General features: G+C 34.9%; 1 protein-coding gene across 16 annotated transcripts in view; it reads right to left on the bottom strand.

Annotated features, from left to right (window-relative positions):
* Positions 1 to 217: 217 nt before the first annotated feature.
* The window catches only part of NEK1 (NIMA related kinase 1), a 44,006-nt gene continuing 23,824 nt past the window's right edge, over positions 218 to 20,399 (bottom strand). For 7 of the 16 annotated variants that reach the window (XM_066185993.1, XM_066186003.1, XM_066186001.1 and 4 more), the window contains 18 exons: positions 18,906 to 19,008; positions 15,921 to 16,004; positions 15,302 to 15,385; positions 14,718 to 14,810; positions 13,648 to 13,743; positions 12,994 to 13,167; positions 11,493 to 11,561; positions 11,178 to 11,409; positions 9,931 to 10,083; positions 9,099 to 9,284; positions 8,392 to 8,512; positions 8,112 to 8,194; positions 6,951 to 7,168; positions 6,236 to 6,390; positions 5,147 to 5,358; positions 2,956 to 3,089; positions 2,554 to 2,686; positions 218 to 589 (listed from right to left, as the gene is read on the bottom strand). In XM_066185993.1, coding sequence (XP_066042090.1) covers positions 576 to 589; positions 2,554 to 2,686; positions 2,956 to 3,089; positions 5,147 to 5,358; positions 6,236 to 6,390; positions 6,951 to 7,168; positions 8,112 to 8,194; positions 8,392 to 8,512; positions 9,099 to 9,284; positions 9,931 to 10,083; positions 11,178 to 11,409; positions 11,493 to 11,561; positions 12,994 to 13,167; positions 13,648 to 13,743; positions 14,718 to 14,810; positions 15,302 to 15,385; positions 15,921 to 16,004; positions 18,906 to 19,008 — 2,344 coding nt within the window. In that variant the 3' untranslated portion in view covers positions 218 to 575. Of the gene's footprint in view, positions 590 to 2,553; positions 2,687 to 2,955; positions 3,090 to 5,146; positions 5,411 to 6,235; positions 6,391 to 6,950; positions 7,169 to 8,111; positions 8,195 to 8,391; positions 8,513 to 9,098; positions 9,285 to 9,740; positions 9,804 to 9,930; positions 10,084 to 11,177; positions 11,410 to 11,492; positions 11,562 to 12,993; positions 13,168 to 13,647; positions 13,744 to 14,717; positions 14,811 to 15,301; positions 15,386 to 15,920; positions 16,005 to 18,905; positions 19,009 to 20,399 lie in introns of those variants that run through there. The other 9 variants (XM_066186002.1, XM_066186006.1, XM_066186007.1 and 6 more) reach the window with 6 other exon arrangements.

Raw genomic sequence — 20,399 nt, 5'->3', positions numbered from 1 at the left:
ACTATTAAAATACAACCATGAGAGTCAATAAAAACAAAATTTCTTTGTGTAGGTGTAAAGAAAAGCTACTTGATGTATGAAAGTAGCTAGATGTATTTCCACAAAACAGTAATCCTTCCAACTGTTCTACCATACCAGCTATCTGTTCATATGGCAGAAATTGTGTTTTAATTATAGGTCTCCATTTTGTATCAGAATACATACAGGTATTTCTTTCTCTATTTTTTTTTTTTTTTAAATTTGAGATGTTACAAGTTTGGGGGTTTTTTTATTTGGTTTGTTGAAGTCTTTGGGTTTTGTTGATTTTGTTGTTATTGTTGGTTGGTTGCTGTGTGTTTTTTTAAATTTTGGGCACTGAATATTTAAGGAACACATATGCAAATCCACACAAGAGAACTCTAAAGGTATCTCAGTTTAAAAGGCATGTTTTTTCTCTTTTTCATAAAATCAACATTCTTTTTTGAAGTCTTGCCTCTCTTGACCCATGTTACATTCTCCACTAGGATTTGTTGTTCAGCTGTGCAGACTTCAGACACTGATACGAAGTGAGCACTAAGGAATTTCCTGAGTCAGGTTTATTCATCATTACCTGTAAAAATAGAAGAGGGGGAGAGACAGTGTGAAAAAGAGAGACACACATAGACACAAGTTAAGCTAGGGTTACAAAACAATCTAAAAACCACAATTTAGTAAGCAATAATACAAGAATCCACTAAGTCTGTCACCAATGAGGGGACCATGACCAAAGCTGCCTTAAAGCGCTACATACAAATATTGAACATCATGTCATCTTGGATTAGAGAATTTAAGATAGTTGCACCTCAAGTGGCCTGCTAGAACAGTTAGAACAATCCTCTTAGGAAAGAGCAACAGATTTTCTCCCAACATTTCTTATTTGAAGAGTAAGTCTTTTGAGACAGAAGCTCACAAAGATCCTTCTGTCATTTGTCCTCTATTCACCCCTATTAGCACAGGGCTTTTTAATTTAAGTGTCTGAAATGTGTAGAATTACTTTTTCTTATCATTTTTTGGATGCTACCACAGATTGGTAAAATACAGAATTAGAACTGAATCTAATAAAAATAGCCACTTGTTAATCAGCATTTTGCAAGATGAAAGTCAGCTCATTTTAATAGGATTCACTCAGACAACAGCTTATAATTTATATGCCAACATTTCAGCAAATATTCATTTAAGCCTTTTAGTACTAGTTCTAAAATATCCTTAAGAGTAGCAAGCAAAAGAAAATGGCGACACTACAGTAACCATTTTCTTGTTATTCTACATTGCCAGTTTTTTGGACACTTGAAAAATGAACTACTACGATGTATCTTTCCAAATCTGTCATTAAATCAATAAATTGTGCCTGAAAAAATACTTTTCAGACATTTCTCTGTCATACTTCTCTAACACAGCATGAATACAACATGGAACTGATTGTTCTTACCTAGCAGTTCTATATCAGTAGAAAAAAAATAGGAAAATGTAATTTGGATTAGAACTTTTTAAAAAAAATGATTATGTTTTTACATCTAGTTTTAAGACACCCTCCCCCAAGTATTTATATATAAAAGTCATAGAAAGCCATACACTTACTTGACCTTGCACTGCTAATGCAACACATTTGTAAAAGAATTTAAAAGATGCAGAAGGTACATATTGGTTAACATACATTAGAATATTGTTTTGAAAATTGAAATACATTAAATGGTGATCATTACACACACTTCTAAAGCCAATATGTGATGCTTCTGATTTCTATAAAATTAATTAAAATCTTAGATTTCTTCTTTTTCCCCTCTCCAGTGAAGACTTTCACCATTAGAAATCTAAAAATATTTAACAGCAGTTAAATTTTTGACATGAGAGAAATGGAAAAAACCAAAACCATTCCATCACTGATGATGGTCTGAGTGGTTTTTCGTAAGAGTGACTCTGAGAGATGGAGGGACATCTGCCTTGTAACCTGTGCTAAGCTGGGGAGGGCTCCAGAGCAAAATAAATTATTTTCATGTATTACTGAGTCACCAACTCAGATGGATGGTACATACACATCAAGGTCTTCTGAAAAATGCTAATTATAGGATAAAGAGCTCCATGAAAGTTTTAGAAAAGGGTGATGGTGCAACCTATTACAAGTAACATTATAGAAAGCATAATACTATTTTAGCAAAAAGTTCATTAATTCTTAAGATAAAATTGGTTTTGATTCTGCAAGTTTTGTGCTGGATTTCTTTTCCCCCATCTGTGAAACTGTTTTACAGAAATTAAATAATTATATTGTACCTTTTATAAGCCAATTATTTTTACAGTTGACTGTACATGCAAATTCTGTTTAAGAGTGGTCAGCAAAGTTTGCCACATTTTGTTGCAGGAATAAAAACACCTTTTGTGAAAAATTTTAATTAATTTAGCCAATCAATATACCAAAGCACAGGTATGTTCTATATTCTGTGATACTATGATGTTTTAAAAGTATATTGGAACTTATATTGAATATGACCAAGAAAGAACACAAGGCAAGTCATAATTGCCAGGATACATTGAGATTACCTTCTTGGTAGGCTCCATCTGCCATTACCAGGTGAAGTATTTTGGCATACAGGTGTTTGTGTTCATTTCCAAGAACAGTCTGAACAATGGTTGAACAAATATCAATATTTTCATCTTCATCTTCAAGTATAGACTAGAGGAAAGAACAAACCATGTTGCCAAAAGTAAAATGGGTATAAAATTAAATAGTTCAAATTTATTAAATGCAATTCATGGTATAACCCAATGTTTTTCTCTTTAACCCACTGGCCAGGCATCTTCTCTGTTAATATTTTAGTGTGCCAAAACAGATTGAAAAAACCCTTTTATTCTAATCACACAAAGAAATTAGTTAATTGGCACAGCAAACAGTCCTAGGTGCTTGTTTCTTACAGTATTTCCACTTGAGTTTATTCCACAAACCTTTATTTTCTCATAAACTTCAATTAATTTATCAAAGCCTACTTCCTGCTCCAGGTTATATCTCAACTCTTCCAAATGGCTGAAGATACTATCACATTCTTCACATTCACTGGCAATCTCTCCATCACTATTATCTAGAAAGAAAGAAAACAACAGTAAAACCCCCTTAGTTTTCCTACATTCTTAATGTTGTTTCTAAACCTCTAAAACAAATATCCTTTAAAAGCAACCAAACAGGTAAACTCAGGAGCACTGGATGATGTTGGCAGATGTTCTGACAATGTGCAAGAAAATAGGAATAGTCCCTTTCTTGAAAAAAATTCCAATAACCAAATGGGAAACTATCCCCTCCAAATCCCCACTCTGACAATTAGCCATAGAGGTATTCAGCCTGACGGAAAACAAAGTATGGTTTTAAAGTAGAATTTTAGTTAGCAAAGTAGGTCAAGTTCCAGACCACCACTCTAAATTTCTGAGGTGAAACTCATGAAGGGCATGGCAGCTGTCTCACACAAGGCAAAGGACTTCCTTAATGAAGCAGCTGTTCTTTCAGCAAAAAATAAAGACATGTAAGTTACCCCCCCGTTACTTTCTGCCTTGAGATACATCTTGTTCCATGGAGAAAATTTAAAAAACCCAGTACTAATTTTGCTACAGAGTTCCTTGTTCTTTTATAAGTGCATCTCCTTTGTGTAGCAAATTAAGTATGCCAAGTGGTGCAATAAGATACAGGAGAGAAATCAAGATCTTTTTGCTTATAGGCTATAGAAACCTTAAAAATACGTTTGTAATGGTAGAACATTAGGTAAATCTAACAAAACGGATGTTTTAAAAAATACAAGACAGAATCCCTATGTAAAATTTCATTGTGAAATGCAAGAAAAAATATTTTCTTAAATAAGCATTCAAATTTGGAGAGAACTTGTCTACCAGGGAAAAACTTAATACATTTCAGAGCATGTAATATCAAACCTTAAAATACTACTACGTGGTAGGTTACAGACTTCATGACATAGTATTGGAACTTTACTACTTACAATTCTTATATATGACTAGTGTAAGGTATAGTCCTGACCAAATCACATCATTCATTCAAGTATCAACAGTCAAATCAATACGAAATTAACATTAATATAAAAAGAAATGTTGTAAATGGGTTAAAACCCCATTAGGTTATTTCTAATCCTCTATTTAACATCTAAATCTTGAGCAGATTTTGTCTCAAATTCTATCTGTTACCCTTTTGAAGGCTGGCCTGCCTTCCTCTCTGCCCCAGCAATGAAACTTGAAATTCTTATGGAATATCTAGAAGGTAGGACACTGGTATTAAACACTAGCACTTGCAACAGCAGCAGAATCACAGATACAGATAGTACTGCATGTGTATAACATCAGCACTGCTATTAAAGACATTAACAAAATTTATTTTACCTTAAAATAATTACTGGAATGTATTATTAGATGTTCAATTTGGTGAAAATTTTCTTCAATAAAAATTACACAAAAGTTCTGTTTTAGATGAGTTTTAGTTCAGTTTAGAAAAGCTGATTTTCTGCAGCTTTTCTTAACTATATTTCTAATTGCACCTAATTTTACAGCAAGAGTAAAATACTTGTATTTCCACCAGAATTTAAAATACAGAAATGAGACTTCAGGACATTGTGCATATCTAATGCAAAATGCTAAAAGCAGTAATTAATTTTTCTGTCTCACTTTTAGTCTGACTGCACTAATACCTAATTTCGGCTAAGGACAAGGTGAATAATTTCATTTTCCTTCTGATTGCCTTTTAAATTACTTAACTGTAATTTAAGCTGAATCCCAGATACTCCAGTCATGTCAATTGCTATTTCTTTTTCACATTTACAGCCATGAATTATTCAAGACATACAATGCATTCTGTCTTTGATCTTCCTTGAAGCCAGGTTTTAGACAACTTAGAGAAAAAGGCACTTACCAGCACTACCCAACAAACAGCCAAGCTTGAATTTGCCACACGGAATGTCGCTTAGATGCTGACCTTAGCATTCAGAAAGTCTGAATATTATCTGATTTTTTAAAACTTATGTAGAAAAACTATCAATTAGAGCTTTACTTTAAGCTGTAAGTTAATGAAGCTAAAACATTATTCTGTGTCTGATTTTTTAACATGAATAAATAACTTATAAAATAGATATAACAGAAATTATACCTGACTGCCATTCTTCATTAAGAGCACTTTCACTGCTGGGGTTATTTTCATCTCCTTCATCCAGCTCAGTACCATTTGTTATGCATTCTACACCATTAGCCTTTAAAGTAGACTCCTCTTCTTCACTCAATTCCTCACTAGGCTGCTCCCTAAGCAACTGTTCCATCGAATCCTGGAGCTCCTGCAAATCTGTATCTGTCTCTCCGAACATACTAAAGGAATGTGGTATAAAGTTGATATAATTAATACTTTGCAAGACAAACCCTGTAGAAAGAGATCATTTCTTTTGTTAAGCAGCAAATTGAAAAGCCAGTCTAGCTGCAGGGGAAAGAAAAAAAAGAGACACCCTCCACCCTCCCTCCTGCAGCTATTTGTGACCCGAGTCCCACATGATTACAGCATTGATACCAATGTATCATGCAACACACAGGGAATAAACAGATATCCCACAGGCTCATAAAAAGAGAGAAAGGCCTCAATTCAACTTAATTAGTAAGGTAATTTCAAAATCCTTGTATTTGTGCACTATTATAGAACCCTGGCCAATATAACGTCTTCAATCCAGATAAAAATGTGTCTGGAGCAAAAAAGAGATCTAGCTCTAATCAGAATAGACACATCAGACTATCCAAGCTGTGGGGATTAGTCAGTTCCAGGGTCAGATTTTGAAGCCCCTGAAAGAATGTGGGGGACTTGAAGAACATTCTAATACAACAGTAGAGGAGATAAATGAGTAAGATTCCCAGAACATAGAAAGAAAGGAAAAATTCAAGAAATTTTTATTTCTAGAAGAGCAATAGCAATCAACTTTGAGTTGTTTGAGCAAAATGTAAGTTGTAGATACCAAACAGAATAGCACCTTGGACAGATTTTGGGAAGGAAATTCAGGCAGCTACTATATGCAGTATACCCCATTAGCTTCTCAGTTCTCTGGAACAACACTTCAAGTAAATGGTGATTCAATAGAAAATTTTTAAAATTTGGGTAAAAACTCCATGGTGGTAAGTGTGTATAACAGTTAGTGTCTAACCAAAAATATTCTTCATCTAAGATGCCTGCTAAAATACTTGATAAACTTGATGCACTCACATATCCTCAGAGTCAGAGGGTCCTTCTTTGGCTTGCTCATCTTCTGTATCATCTGTTTCAATATTATGTTGATGCTGCACATCTGCTACACTGGGAACATCAACTAAAGTTCTGTACAGTTTGTAAAGATCTGGGAGTGAACATGTTCTCAACATCTACAAAGGCAATAGAAAGCCTGCTTGGTAACATATTAAAGACAGTCTAAGTTTACAAAACACTAAAATAAGATTTCACTGTATTTCAGGCTTCCTGCTTCACAACAGAAGCTGTGCTAGTATATTAAATCCTACAGGAAAAAAAATCACTTTGTTGGCAGAAGTGACAAGATATCTTTGCTGCCCTGTTGAGTGATTGTTTATAATGGCAAGGTAGTGATAATTCTAAAAAACTGCACAAAAGGAAGAAAGCAGACAGGGCAAGTTAGGAGTGTCTTCATGATCTCCCTCAGTAATGTCTTAGAGAAAGGCTGGAATTCCTCCACTAACACCTGGAACACAGAATGCTGAATGGGGAAACCAGAGACTCTCACTGGTGCATGAGACTTAGGGATACCATGAGCACAGTGCAGTTGAACTACAGGGCAGACACAGCTAGACAAATAAAAACACCTGCTGAAAGAGTTGTGCCATCTGTTCTGGCCTCATTCAACTTCACTAAGAAAATAAGAATACTACTACAGAACAAAAAAGTATTTCTTTTTAATTTTTAAACTTGCCTTTGGGTCATTTGCATCAAAAAGTCCTGTAGAGAGTCCAATCAACAGAGAACTTTTGCCTTTATTTCTTGCTGGTGATATGGAATGTGAACGAGGTACAAAAGACTCTTCCTGTGAAGACTGAGCTGTCAGAACTGGTGAGGCTGTTGGTACAGCAGTGGGCTGTATTACCCTCTGGAATAAGGGTTCAACTTGCTGACAGTCACTGGAACAAGTTTCTGATGTGGTAAAAGAAAGTATGTTACAAATCTAATGAGATTAAAACCCCAAGATACTTAAGAAAACCTAACTACTGTGAATACACCTAACTAACTTCTGTTATACAATTAGAGGGAAAAGTGGATAGCACTTTAAAAATATTAAAATATTTTTTATTATTTTAGTAAATACAATTAAAATGTGAAATTTTCTCATTTTAACTTTTGGAGAATATACAACCTCAGCTATAGCTTTTTCTGTTCTCAGGCCTTCTGCTTTCCCATTATCCAGTCCATGTCTGATACTGTGTCATCCATTTTCACATGCTGCTTATCACCTTATACTAGAGTTCTTTGAAGTTATCTCAATATAATTCACCCAAGCAGGGGGAAAAAACCTATCCAGTTTGCTTAAGCCACCATTAACTAGATGCAAGAGTATCACCAATGATACTTGACAGTATTGACAATGCTGTTTCGGAAGTTACTTCCCAGACCTCCAAGAAGAAGCAATTCTTCTATGCAGTAAAGATAGAAGATTGCCATTAGCGGCCACTTACAACATTGAGCTGCAGCTCAGTGTTAATTTGAGATGTGCACAAACAAAGCAACACTTTGATTAAGTAAATAATCAGATCTCACAACATCCTAAATAGTAATTTGAAAAAGCTATAACATTCAGAAAGTTAAGATTCATCAGTATGAGCCACTGTCCTGTTCACCTATACACAGTGCAGCTCATCTATACACACCTACACAGTGTAGCTTTCTTGTAACATGTTTTCCTCCAAAGTGGCAAACACAATATCCACAATTTGTCTTCCTAATCCATCAGAAATTTCCTTTTTAGAAGTGAGAACCAAAGAAGCAAATAAAAACTTGCTCTTTTGGGGTTAATGAAGTGAGAAGGGATGCCTCAAGCACCCCACACTGCCAAGCCATGGAACATGAGACTTGCACTGACCTGCTGGAGCTTCCTTTTGTGGTTGCAGCTCGTTGAGCGCTGCTTTCTCTGAAGCTGCCTCATTCATTTCATCAAGTTGTGCCCTATTATAACACACCACACCAAGGGGAAATACCATGTAAAAAATGGTCATTAATGTATTGAAGTCATCAAGTGCAGGAAAACTAACAGAGCAGCAAGCAATGAAGCTTTAACTAAGTGTAATTTTAACTGACATGTCCAAATAAAACTCAGTTAAAGGTTTGAACTGGAGAGAGAGAGGTCAGAAGAGAGTACTTACGTATCCTCTTTCTCTTTTACCCACACTTCATTAACAGTGCTAGGAAACTCCTTATTCTCCTTATTCTGATGCATTTTATCTTCCATTTCTTCCAGCACCTCTGCTTCCAAATCATCAGGCTCTAAAATTAATAGTCATTTACCTTATTAAAAATTAATCTCGACCAAGCAAAAAGATGGGGGAATATACATTTTAAGATTACACTTAAATCCTTTAGCTGTAATAATTTTCTGCATTTTGCAGAAACAGCAGAAGTTTTGTAATCCCAGAGCTAAAAGTTTTGCTTTTTTTCTGATACCAGAAGAGTATCTCAAAACTCCAATGAACTATGTCTTCTAAAAACCTCAGTAACATGCCCCCAGAGACCAAAAGGATGCTGGTATCATATAGGGGAAAAGATTCCAGTACAATTGATGGGGAGAAACAAACCAAAACCCCACCAAATTAACAACAAAAAATTTGAAGCACTTTGGAATTCTACTTGTACTCTGAAGTTTTCTACAAGCACACAAAAAAAATGTTTCTGGAAATTTACTAAATATATTACTGAATTGGATTACAGGCATAGAAAGCAAGTGATCCTATCTAAAATGTGTTAATAAAAAACTGCATATTATTTATGGGAAGATATAAAAGTAAACAGGATCATTACTTCACTTATTGCACTCAAACAGATTTTAAGTAGAATTACTGATGAAATGAGTTACCATCCAGTGTAATAGGTTTGCTCTGTACCAGGGTTGGTTCAGTTCTTTGAGATTCTTCTGGTACAGTATTGGCAGACTTGATAACACCAACTTCTACTGCAGACTGAGCTCCAACAGGAGAAAAAGCCTTCTCCTCCTTCTCCTCTGATGAAGACTGATGACCTCCTTCAAGAAGTTCTGCAGTACCTAATAGAAAATGATTCTATTATTTAAACAGTGCTTCACCATATTTGGATAATAAACTACACTGGCTAATAAGGTAAGTTGGGAAATTTTGTTTCTTTAAAGGAAAACACAAAAAGTTTGCATGCTTTTAGTACATCTATTATAAAGAAGAAAGCTAGAAATATTAAAATTTGAATTTCATATGTTACATTATCATTAGTACAAGTTTATATTTGGAATAAATTTAAGTCCTTTTGTCCTTAGAATGAATGAAGGGCAGGAGTTGACCAGGAAAAAAAAAAAATGAACTGATACGGTAAGCCACATGCTGCCAATAAGGTTACAGGAAGCATATAATGCAATATTTAGATGATGACATCCTTTCAAAAAATAGCATTGTTTCTATTAAAAGGCAAAGTTTAAACTTTTCAGCAAAATGAAGATCCTTTCCTTTCAACACACCCTGATAAATTTCTTACCACTTCACTGAGTTTGAAATATTTTGTGTCCTCCAGTATCAGCTTGTGCTTACATTCAGAACTGAGACAACACCCAGAAGTAGAAAGCAAGAGAGAATATGAGAATACGCTTCTATTACTTCAAGATTTTTCTCAGTAGATAAACTGTCACTACACTTGCAGTGCAGATAATTACCCACTGTGCTTACCATTTATCTCATCTTGTTCTTCAAGTATGTCAGTTTGCAGCTGCAGCTCTGCTTCTCCTAGGATCCTCAGAACTGAATCAGTAGGGCTTTTGCCCCAGACTTTCCTGTGAGGTTCACCAATATCTAATTTAATTACTTCCCCCAGAGTTTGACCTTTGGGACACAAACAGAAAAACTTTTTTTAAATTAGAAAATTTTATTCATTTTCTATATAATAAGCCATCAAACAACCTCCATAAACTTTAAAACTAAAAAGGCTACAAAGCCAGAACTCATGTCACCTCACCCCAAGTCATACAGCCTTAAAGACTGTGCTTATCTAGAGTTTTTTTTTCTGCCAATTCCAATCAACAACAGGAGTTATTCAATGCCAGTTGACATATGCAACTTAACAGCACCAGTAGCTCTTTTCAGAAATTCAGGCACTCCAAAAGAAAGCAGTATGAAAAATGTTTAACACTGGCATGGAATGGTCTTGAACTTTACTTGAAATGGTAAACTAGAAAGTTTCTTGTCTTGCTATCCCCTATGGCATTTATTTCTGTTAATTCTCCCTCCAAGGAAAATAGGATATAAAGCAACAAAGAAAAACAGTAAAAGAAGTTTCTTGATCTTCTAACATTCTAACTATGCATAGATGCAAGTCTGTCACATTCTCAATGATTATTTCTTTCTACAATGTGAAACAGACTTTTAGTAAGATATACTGAAACCAGGAAAAAGGGTTTCCAACCAAAAGATCAGAGAAGGCAAGTAGAAAATCTGGAATGACAGTCTTGATTTAAGAAAGGAATAAGCTAAGAGGCTCAAAAGAAATAACAGATTTAAGTTGAGAAAAACCCTCAGTTGCTTGCTTTTTTTTTTTTTTACTGATAACACAACACAACAGAATTTTTAAGCTAAAAAAGAAACTTCCATATATTTTAAATGCTTTTGATTCTTTCTGTTAATTAGTGCCTATTTAAAAGATACAAAGAAAGTAACCATGCAGTTAATTAGGTAACTGTTTATTTTTGAAATGATGAAATTATTTACTGAATCTCCTGCAGAACATTTAACTACTCAGCCTGCGCCTCATTCCTTATTTAAGGGAATACGTAACCACCCACCATTTAGAAGAGGATGACATGTAACTGATAACAAGATGATAATAACAAAGAAGACTTGCTTTATAAAAACACACACTCCACATGGCAAACTGATTTACTAATACCACAGTGACAAAAAAACCCCAGAAAAGTACTTACACTCCGTTCCAGAGAGAGAATCTTCCAGCGATAACTGAGCCAGAGGAACAACCAACTCAGATGCCCCAGATTCCCATTTTTTGCGATCTCCCAGAAGTGGCTGGTCACCTTGTTGTTCCTTACCATCTACAGATCCAGCTGATTCAGAGGTATTTTTACTCTCATTTTTTCCTTTCTCATCTCCCTGAGCTTTAAGATTTTGATTTAATCTTCTCAGAATTTCTCGCTTATTCTGAAAGAAGGACCAACATATGTATTAAAATAGTGCCTTTCTTAAAAGGCTACCTAAATGAAACTGCATATAATTTGACATACTTGTGTCGTAAAATCTGGCTTTTTTATTTCCTCCTCAGATTCCTGGACAGGAGTTATTACATGTTCATCCTTTAAGTCCAAGAAGCATGAAAAAGAAAGTAGAAGGACATGTAAGAAAAAAAATTATCTTGAGAATAGTAATAGACATAATAAAACCTTTCCAATGACAGTTGCAGGTAGACTCGAACAGAATGCTTGATTATTCTGTTTTATTCTGCCCCAAAGACAGAATTTCAAGGGCACCTTCCATCTTTGAACCAATCACTATCTGAAACTGATGAGCAAATGAATCACTCAATTTAAACAGATAAGTGAGATCTCAGAGCACGAAACATGTAGAGATAAAGCCAGAAATTACCTCTACAGCAAGATGCCACCAAATTCCTATGCTACAAATGAGTAATTCTACAAGAGAACCAAAAAAAGTGGCAAGCACAGAGTCAAGGATAATTTGTGAAGAAAAAAAAGAAGGGAGAAGAGATAAGTGATATTGATTATAACATTGAAGGCAAAAATGTAGAATTTATTATCTGTGTACAAGGCTCGTATTGTCCATTTCCAATTGCTCTGGGTGCTATTTTTTAGTCTGTTATAGTCACTGTCTTAAATTACTGTGAGACAAACTGTCCATGTAGAAAAAATGCTAATGATTTTAGTATTTGTCATGATTTATTTTTCCAGCTATCATGTGACATCTTTCAGTGTATTACATTTTATATATACTCTTTATTGTAAGTTTCACTCCATTCTCATAGTCATAGCCTTCAGGGTTGAATACAGTATGAAGTACTACACTACACTAAAATTTAGAAACAGCTTAGGTAGAAGTACAAAAGCTAGCATTCAAATTAACACAGACTGTTTTAAAAATTTAAATTGTACAAAGTTACACACACCTGCTCAGTTTCACAATTGTAACATGAAGTACTTGAGTGAAACATGGAAATATTTGTAGTATCAGGACTGAGTAGGCAAAATAGAAATGACAATGCTCTTTTAGACAATAAGAAGAAAGAGCACTAACAGATTCAGGAATCTTAAGCTTTGTCTTCTCTGTAATATTCAGCACATTCAAGCTCACTGAAAACAATCATTAATATAATCCTATCATTCAAAATTTATCTGCTCACTTCCTCTGAGTAGGCAACTCATTAACTCCTCTCTTCAAGAGGCTGATAAAAATGCTGGAAGTTGATGTCTTCTTCAGCTAAACATAACTGCCCTGATCAAAATGGAAACTGTAGCCTAGGGTTTGTCATAAGCTATTTGGCTCAAAACATGAATTTCACTTTCAGAGTAGAGATGTGCTTCAACAGCTTCCAAGCTTTGATTTCTTTTTACTTTTTTTTTCTTATTTAAAAAATTTCTTTTTCCTAATTAGAAGCAACGAATGTCCATAACAATTTTTTTCTACCTAACCTATACATTTTCTCTATATTCTCTTTCCAATCATTATCTATTTCCTTTTCATTAATTTTACCCTCTTAGAAAAAGTACCTACCACACCCACTTCCTTCAAAGCAGAAGTCATGGAGATGACAGGTACACCAGGCTTCACTGGAAGTTGTGGCTTAGGAAGAGCTGCTCCAGGCTCCTGTACTCCATTCATAGCACTATGTTCTATAGCTTCCACATGAAAAGGCACATTAGGATTCTTTACCCCTTTTGCAATCAGCTGTACAGATTCAATTAAAAAAAAATTAACTTCAATTAATGCACATTAAACACAGTACTATCAATTAGGCTCATGTAATCCTTACAAAAGGACAATAATGCCACACATTCATTCAAAATACAACTACCCGCTCTACATCAATTGGTTAGCTTTACATCCTGCTTTTACTAGTCATACTATTATTACTAGTTGGACTTCTTGTTCCATAGCACACAAAAGTAAAAGAAGATAAAATATATTTTAGTAATTAACAGACCATTAATAGTTGGGGTAATCCTAATGATTCTTAGGTTTGACATTTGAAAGTCTTCCTGGAAGCATACCTATGATTAGGCCTCCAATTAGGGAATTCTGATTGATACAAGATACTCTCTCCACTTCCAGAACTACTTGTCTTGAAAAATCACAGTATAGGATTTTATTTAAACAAAGATATGGCCCTACATGCTTTGACTGCAGGTAACAGATTAATTTTCTTACATGCTCTTCCCAGGCTCTTTTCTCCCTTTCATATGCTTCCTTTCTCTTTCGCTCCAACTGTTCCTTCAGAACTGCAGCACGAGCATTTGCTTGGGCCTACAGTAAACAAGCAAGAAAAAAAAAGACCAACATAAAATCATCAGCAACCTATTTCATGGAACATCTTAAGAAGGAATATTCTTGGATTACTTACCCCCTTTCTCTCACCACTGTATAGACTGTGAAAGGAGGACTCCACCGACAAAATTATCACACAAGTATAATAACTGATCTTTTATGTTGGAATAATGGCAACTCCTCAAAATTTAATTACAGTTCTTGATTTGCACGGTTGTATTTTTAGTGTACATTGTAATCTTCAACAGAGTGATGTAAAATTAGAATCTTTACTTAAAATTAGCTTTGAAGCTAACTGCATTAATCAAAAAATATTCAATATTCAGTTTAAATTTTACCAACTTACTCAAACACAAAAAACATCACTTGCTGTTTCATCTCTAGTTTTCAGGTTAGGCACAAGGTTACCTTGTTTTTACACTGTACTTTGCGGATGATGGGGGAAAAATAATACAGTAGATCAGAGCAATACTTGCTATGTATAATACTGTGAAATACATCTGGTTTAAATGTAATTCATCATAGGGTTATATAACTCACATTCCAGTCCACACATAGCCCATGTCAGCCCATTTAAGGAGTTGTGCCTTCCTTTACTCTTTAACTAAAATAAAGCTGTTGTCTAAGGTATTTTTCTTACCCTTTCAGTCTCAAAATGCTGTTTTAGTCATACCAAATTGCCATTAGGACTAAAACTACCCTAGAGATAAATCTCAAAGGCTGGGATAGGGAAAATCCTTGACTTGAAAGAACAGACTACACTATGTTTCAGCATGTTTTAAAATTGCCAAGACAAAGCAGCCAAACAGAGTTGTTTGCTCAATACAGTTAACCTCTCCATGTTAATGATAAATGAACAAACTATTGATACCAAAATGAAATATAAGAGAATTCACAAGATATAAAACATATTTGGCAACAGCAACTTCCATGTCCTCCCACTCCACACTTACCTTCTGCATTTCTATCTTCTTACGTTTCAATTCTGCTTCCTCACTAGAGTCCTGTCCATCAGAATGGGCAGCTTCATTCTGCAAAGTGAAAGTCTTCAGGGAATTATCATCAGTTCATGTTTAAAAGCTGAGTGATAGAGTGCCTACTCAGAATATTTTAATTGACTGTATGACTAACTTGGGTCCGTTTCACTAAGTAACTCCTTGTTTAAATGCAATGTCTACTTGAACCCCTACATGAGAGGGGGTTTTGTTTATTTGTTTGGTTTTTCAGGGACAATTGGGTTTAAAGGATGTGAAGCTTTAATAAGTCAGCAAAAAAGTAATGTGCCTTTTGTTGCAAGGAAAGTGGCCTACAATGCTGGGCTCTCACATGCCACCCCTCATCACTGCTGCATGTTCTGCAAGTGAGGTACACAAGAAAGGTTTGATGCTCTTGAATTCCAGTTTTTTTTCACAATATGTGCTGCCTAAAATATATATCTCTATATAAAACTGCCTAGAACAGAAGTCTTCCACCAGGGGTAAAAGAATACACCCCACAATCAACTTCCATAAGTATTTAAGACTATTTTTAAACCAACCTTATCTCCACGAAGTTTTGCTCTAATCTGTTGACGTTCATTAAAGTTTTGTAGCCGGATCTGTCTCAATCTTGCCAAATATTCCTAACGCAAAGAAATGACACAAGTTTCAGCTCTATGGAAACTCTCTCCAATATAGCTAACTTAAAATATATCAGATTCCACAAAAAAATAAAATGGGTGAACCACCCCCCAATATTATTGTAATCACTTCATTAGCATTTACTAACCTCCAGAAAAATTCTCGTGTAATGAAAATAAAGAAAATTGGAATGTATGTTTCTTAGTACTAATCATTATAACTATATTTTACATTACTGAAAGCTAGGAAAGGCTGCATTGATCACAACGGGATTGGGATACAGTGATACCTATGTGTATCAAATTTAAGAACTTCTCTGAGACAGACTGATGTAAGCAACTATTATTTTGATTATTTTAAAAACCAAAATAATTAAACACACCAAATCAACATTAACAGTAAATTATTTCCTAGAAAATTAGAAAGTTCTTTAATTTTGTTACACAGATGGAACCACGCAGGCAAACTGGGCACAGTCAAGGTCAAAATAGTGCTATTTTTGTGATGAGCAAAGTGGCAAACATGCAGCAAGCATACCTCTTCCTCCTTGTTTCTGGATTTCCTTCCTCTTGCAGAAATGGACCTGCCTCCATAGGTATCTGCCACGTTTTGCAGTGTACCCTGTTTGCCATTTAATGGTATCAAATTTAAGGTGGCTGGGGCAGTAAAGTGATCTGCTTTTATCCAATAACTGTTCACTTATAAGAAACCAAATCCATCAAAGATTTGCAGATGTTCTGAAGTTAACCAAAAAGCCTTTTTCACTTACATGAAACATATGACAGCAGTAACTAAAATTTCTGAGTAGCCAAAGAGAGAGACAAGAGCGCTAAGAATATAGTTGCCTTCTCCCTTCAATTCTAATTTTCTCATGCTATGTTAGAAAACCTAAATTGTGATGTGTATGAGTTTTCTACATCTGGATTATATAAAAATGGTGGCACAGGGTTGGGATTTCTGCCACTGCTGAGTCAAGCCTAAAATAGAAAGTGGAATCTTTTTATGTTCTTAGATAAGGCTTTTTTTAACAACAATGACTCAGAAATCTAATAAAGCACTTCACATTACACCTAACAAGCTGTGCTAAATGTCTAATACACATGCAGTGTATAGACTTGGTTCATGTGATGTACTCTGTGACTTGTCACTGAAAGGATTTCAACCTTCAAGAAAGTTCTCTACAGAACAGTACAAGAATCATTTAACTTCATGTTCTCTGCTTGGATTAACATAAAGAATACTTGAATTATTTTACTAATGATATACCACAAATTTTTTGCTGAACAGGTTAAAAATTCCTTGATTTGTTAGTGCAACATACAATAAAGACAGCAAGCACACATACATGTGATAGACCTTCTGCCTTATAAAATGCCAGGGGCTCTGGCTTTCTCAAGCTTGTGTGTAGACAACCATAGGTAAATACTCCAGTGAGTTTTTGACTGAATCCAAATATTCTGGTTAAATAATCTCTCAGATTAAGAAAAATTAATAGCTCAAGGAAATAGCACATTACTGCACTTCTGTGGTTTAGTGACCAGGGGATTCGAGAACAAATTAAAGGAACCATTTTGTGAAAGAGTAGTTCTTATACATTCATAAGGGCTCCATGAATGCTGGTTTCAGCTTGAGCATTAAGCCAATAGAAAAGAATATTTTCCATATTCATCTTTTCAGAAAATATTTGGTTTTATTTTTAACTTTTTAATACATGTTCCTGAGATTTACAAAAGCTTACTGGCACTATTGAAAGAATTTAATTGTTCTTTGTTCTAGCATTGAAGTTAATTTAGGTATTTCCATCACTGATGGCGATTTATATAACTGCTCTTAAGAAAGAAACTGGAAGCAAGATTTTTGAGAACTGATTTTCTTTTTTGTAGATTGTTAATTTTACTCATCTGTCTACATTAAATTTTCAAAGACCAGGACTCATATTTTGCAATGCCACACAGCTACAGTGAAGTAGCAAATTAGGTCAGCAGCTGTCCTACAAAACAGATGTCTGAAAGTACCATCAACTCAATTAGTGAGTCAAATTTAGACTGTCAGTTGAAAATTAAAATTGACAGCAATTGTATTTAATAGAAGCTGGGTAAATTACTGGCAGTCATCAGACAAAAGGCTGACTATTAGCTGATGATTTCTCCTTTCAGATCAACATTCTCCAAACAGGAGCCTATATAAGAACAACTGCTAGCTAGTCAAATTATTGTCCTGCACAAATAGAAGGAAGCTGTTGATAACTTCTGCTTTCAATGGCAATTCCAGGAATGGATTTGGTACTCTGGCTTCAAGTCATAAGTCTTAAATATCTGGAAGTTACTTTTTTAAACTGTTCAGTGACCTCCCTGTTTTATTATGGGAACCATCTAAGAGTAAAATATTTAGGCTCATTGAACACATTAGAGAAAACTGAGAAACGTTAACTTGAAAATTTGGTATCTTAAATTAACTGATCCCATAAATTTATATCAATGCTAACAACGTCAAGAACAAAATGGAAGAAGGTACTACTAACAACTTGTCCAAGAAGAGGTAGTGACAAGAATTGCTCATTTTTTTCAAAATTATTTACTGGTCTTGAAGGTTTTAAAAAACAGAACCATAGTTTTAGAGAGGAAGATTCATATTTTAAAACATATATACTAATCTAAGGATACTTCACCATCAAAGCAGTGAATCAAAGTACCTAAGAATTGCTTACTGTAAGTGAAATAATCCCTGACATTAAGGTCTGGCTTTAAATCATAATCTGATTATCAGGTATAACTCAGGAGATGCTTCTATAAATCTGCAGTTGGTCTCATCTCACTGCTACTGCAGCACAGACAGTTCAATATCAGCAGCTGACAAAAATATTGTCACTCAATTCCATATGGACAGTGCAGAGAAGCATTCAAAAAGTAAAAACCTCCATGTCATCAAAACACAGTCATTTCCAATATATGTTTCGAACAAACTTCCTAAAGGAATACTGAATTTAGAACCACAAGCATAAAGAACATTTTATGACACTATGTCCTACTCAATTTCTAAAGAGTAAAGATTTTATAAAGATCAACATTGACATACGTGGATGACTTTATAACACCTTTTCAATAAGCAGAATGCGTTTTCCTAGCATGCACTACTATGTCTGACCATTAGCTGCATCAGTTTGATTAAACTTCACTTTTGATTCAAGCTACTGTATAACACGAAGTTTAATTTTAACCATGGCTCCGAAGTATAAACAGCAAAAAATGTAAACGAATCTTCTAAAATTCAAACTGCAAGTTAGACACATGCAAACAAAGATAATTTCCTTTGTTATAAGTTTAAAGTAATGAAAAATGTACTCTGCAATTATGTTACATTTTATTAAAATTAGCAACGAAATGCAGAAAACTTATCTTCCAATCTCTCTTTTTTCCAACACTTAAGGAAAATATTAGGTCAGTATTTCACTTATGATGCTACTTCAAAGACTCACAAAGCATGCTGAAACAGTAATACACACAGGAAGACCAGATTTCATACCATGTGTCCCTGAGCTCGAGCTTTGTTTTCCATGGCTTCTCTCTTTCGTTGCCAGAATTCTTCAACTTGCTTTGCTCTATCTGCAGCTATCCATCCTTTTTGCCTGAGTAATTTCAACACAGCAAGATGAAAGTCTCTGAAATATGACACTCTAAACACCACCACCCCCACTGTCCTCCCCCCTCCACTTATTCTAACTAGAACACACAAGGGAAAAAAGTAACTTTATATGAGTCAGGCATCTTCAAAAAATGCCTTTCATCAGCCAAAATACAAGTCACACTTCCACAAAATGGAGGAAAATAGGCTTAGTAAAAGAAGAACTAATAAAGCTGAGAAGAACTATTAAAAAAATAAATCTAAAACACTGTATTTTTGTCCTTCCAGATCCTTGCCATCAAAACAAAAACGAATGGCAAAACACAGTCTTGATATGGTTGTTTCTGGAAGTGGCTCAGCTTGTTTCATTACTGTTATAATTTGTGAAAAAGAAGACTCCTTCAAGATTTCCCTTCAGAGATGAGCAAGAACTCATCACATGAGCCAATCAGTAAGGTCAATACTGTGACATCTTTTCAAGACTGTCCTACCTTTGCAGCAAGAGCTTCTACCACTTAGGGAATTACTACAGTGCTACTATTTTCAGAGCGTTCTGGCAACTCCTTTTAGGAAACCTTGGGGGATTTCTTTTTTGTTTATTTTCAAAGGATCCCTGAAGGAATTTTCCTATCCTAAAATTAGCCATAACAAGATGATTGTTTTTTGACAAGTTTCACCCCAGGTCAGGGACCTGCTTGGGAAGACAAAAAGGCTACATTTAGGTTACCATGAGCAAACACCCTGCAACACTATGAATACATTAGTAAGATCATAGAGGAACCAGACTCCGACAAATTTGTTAGAAGTAGACCCAGAGAGGTTCCATACTAAAATAAAACCAAACCACAGAGAAATGGTGTAAGATATTCTACAAATAGTAGAATGATGAGGCCTTTCCAAGGTTCCCTGAGCCTCCTTTAACTGAGGACCACTGGGGGTTTGGCAACAGTCAGGAAGCAACTGGAATGTGCTGATAGGAATCCTCCATTAGGCTGGGGCAGTTAAAGAAAAAATCGTTTTGCAATACAGGAAGCTCTAGTAATTCATAATTAATCAGCACACTAATTAAAATACTTGCATTTTATTATTTTGCCCCTTCACCTGCCAATCAAAAAGGAAATGATTTTTTTTTCCACATGCTATAATTCATTAAAACACAGAGATAAAACTACCCTGATACAATAAAACAAACACTACTCTGAAAATGCAAGACAATCCACACAGTTGTTACTGGCAAAGAAACAAATACTTGCCAATCTTTGTGTACACATACCCAATTCATTGAAAGATTTTTACTTTACCTTTTAATTAAATATGAACTCAGTTGGTGGATAGTGAAATCTGTGCAAAGCCCTGTCAATGCAGTTGAAGTTTGTCACACATTATGAACCTTAC

Source organism: Chamaea fasciata, unplaced genomic scaffold (assembly GCF_029207755.1).
Source record: "Chamaea fasciata isolate MVZ Bird 193981 ecotype frontalis unplaced genomic scaffold, bChaFas1.0.hap1 SCAF_6, whole genome shotgun sequence".
Lineage (NCBI taxonomy): Eukaryota > Metazoa > Chordata > Aves > Passeriformes > Sylviidae > Chamaea > Chamaea fasciata.
Note: the sequence above shows the minus strand (reverse complement) of the source record. Positions and strands in the feature narration are given on the sequence as shown.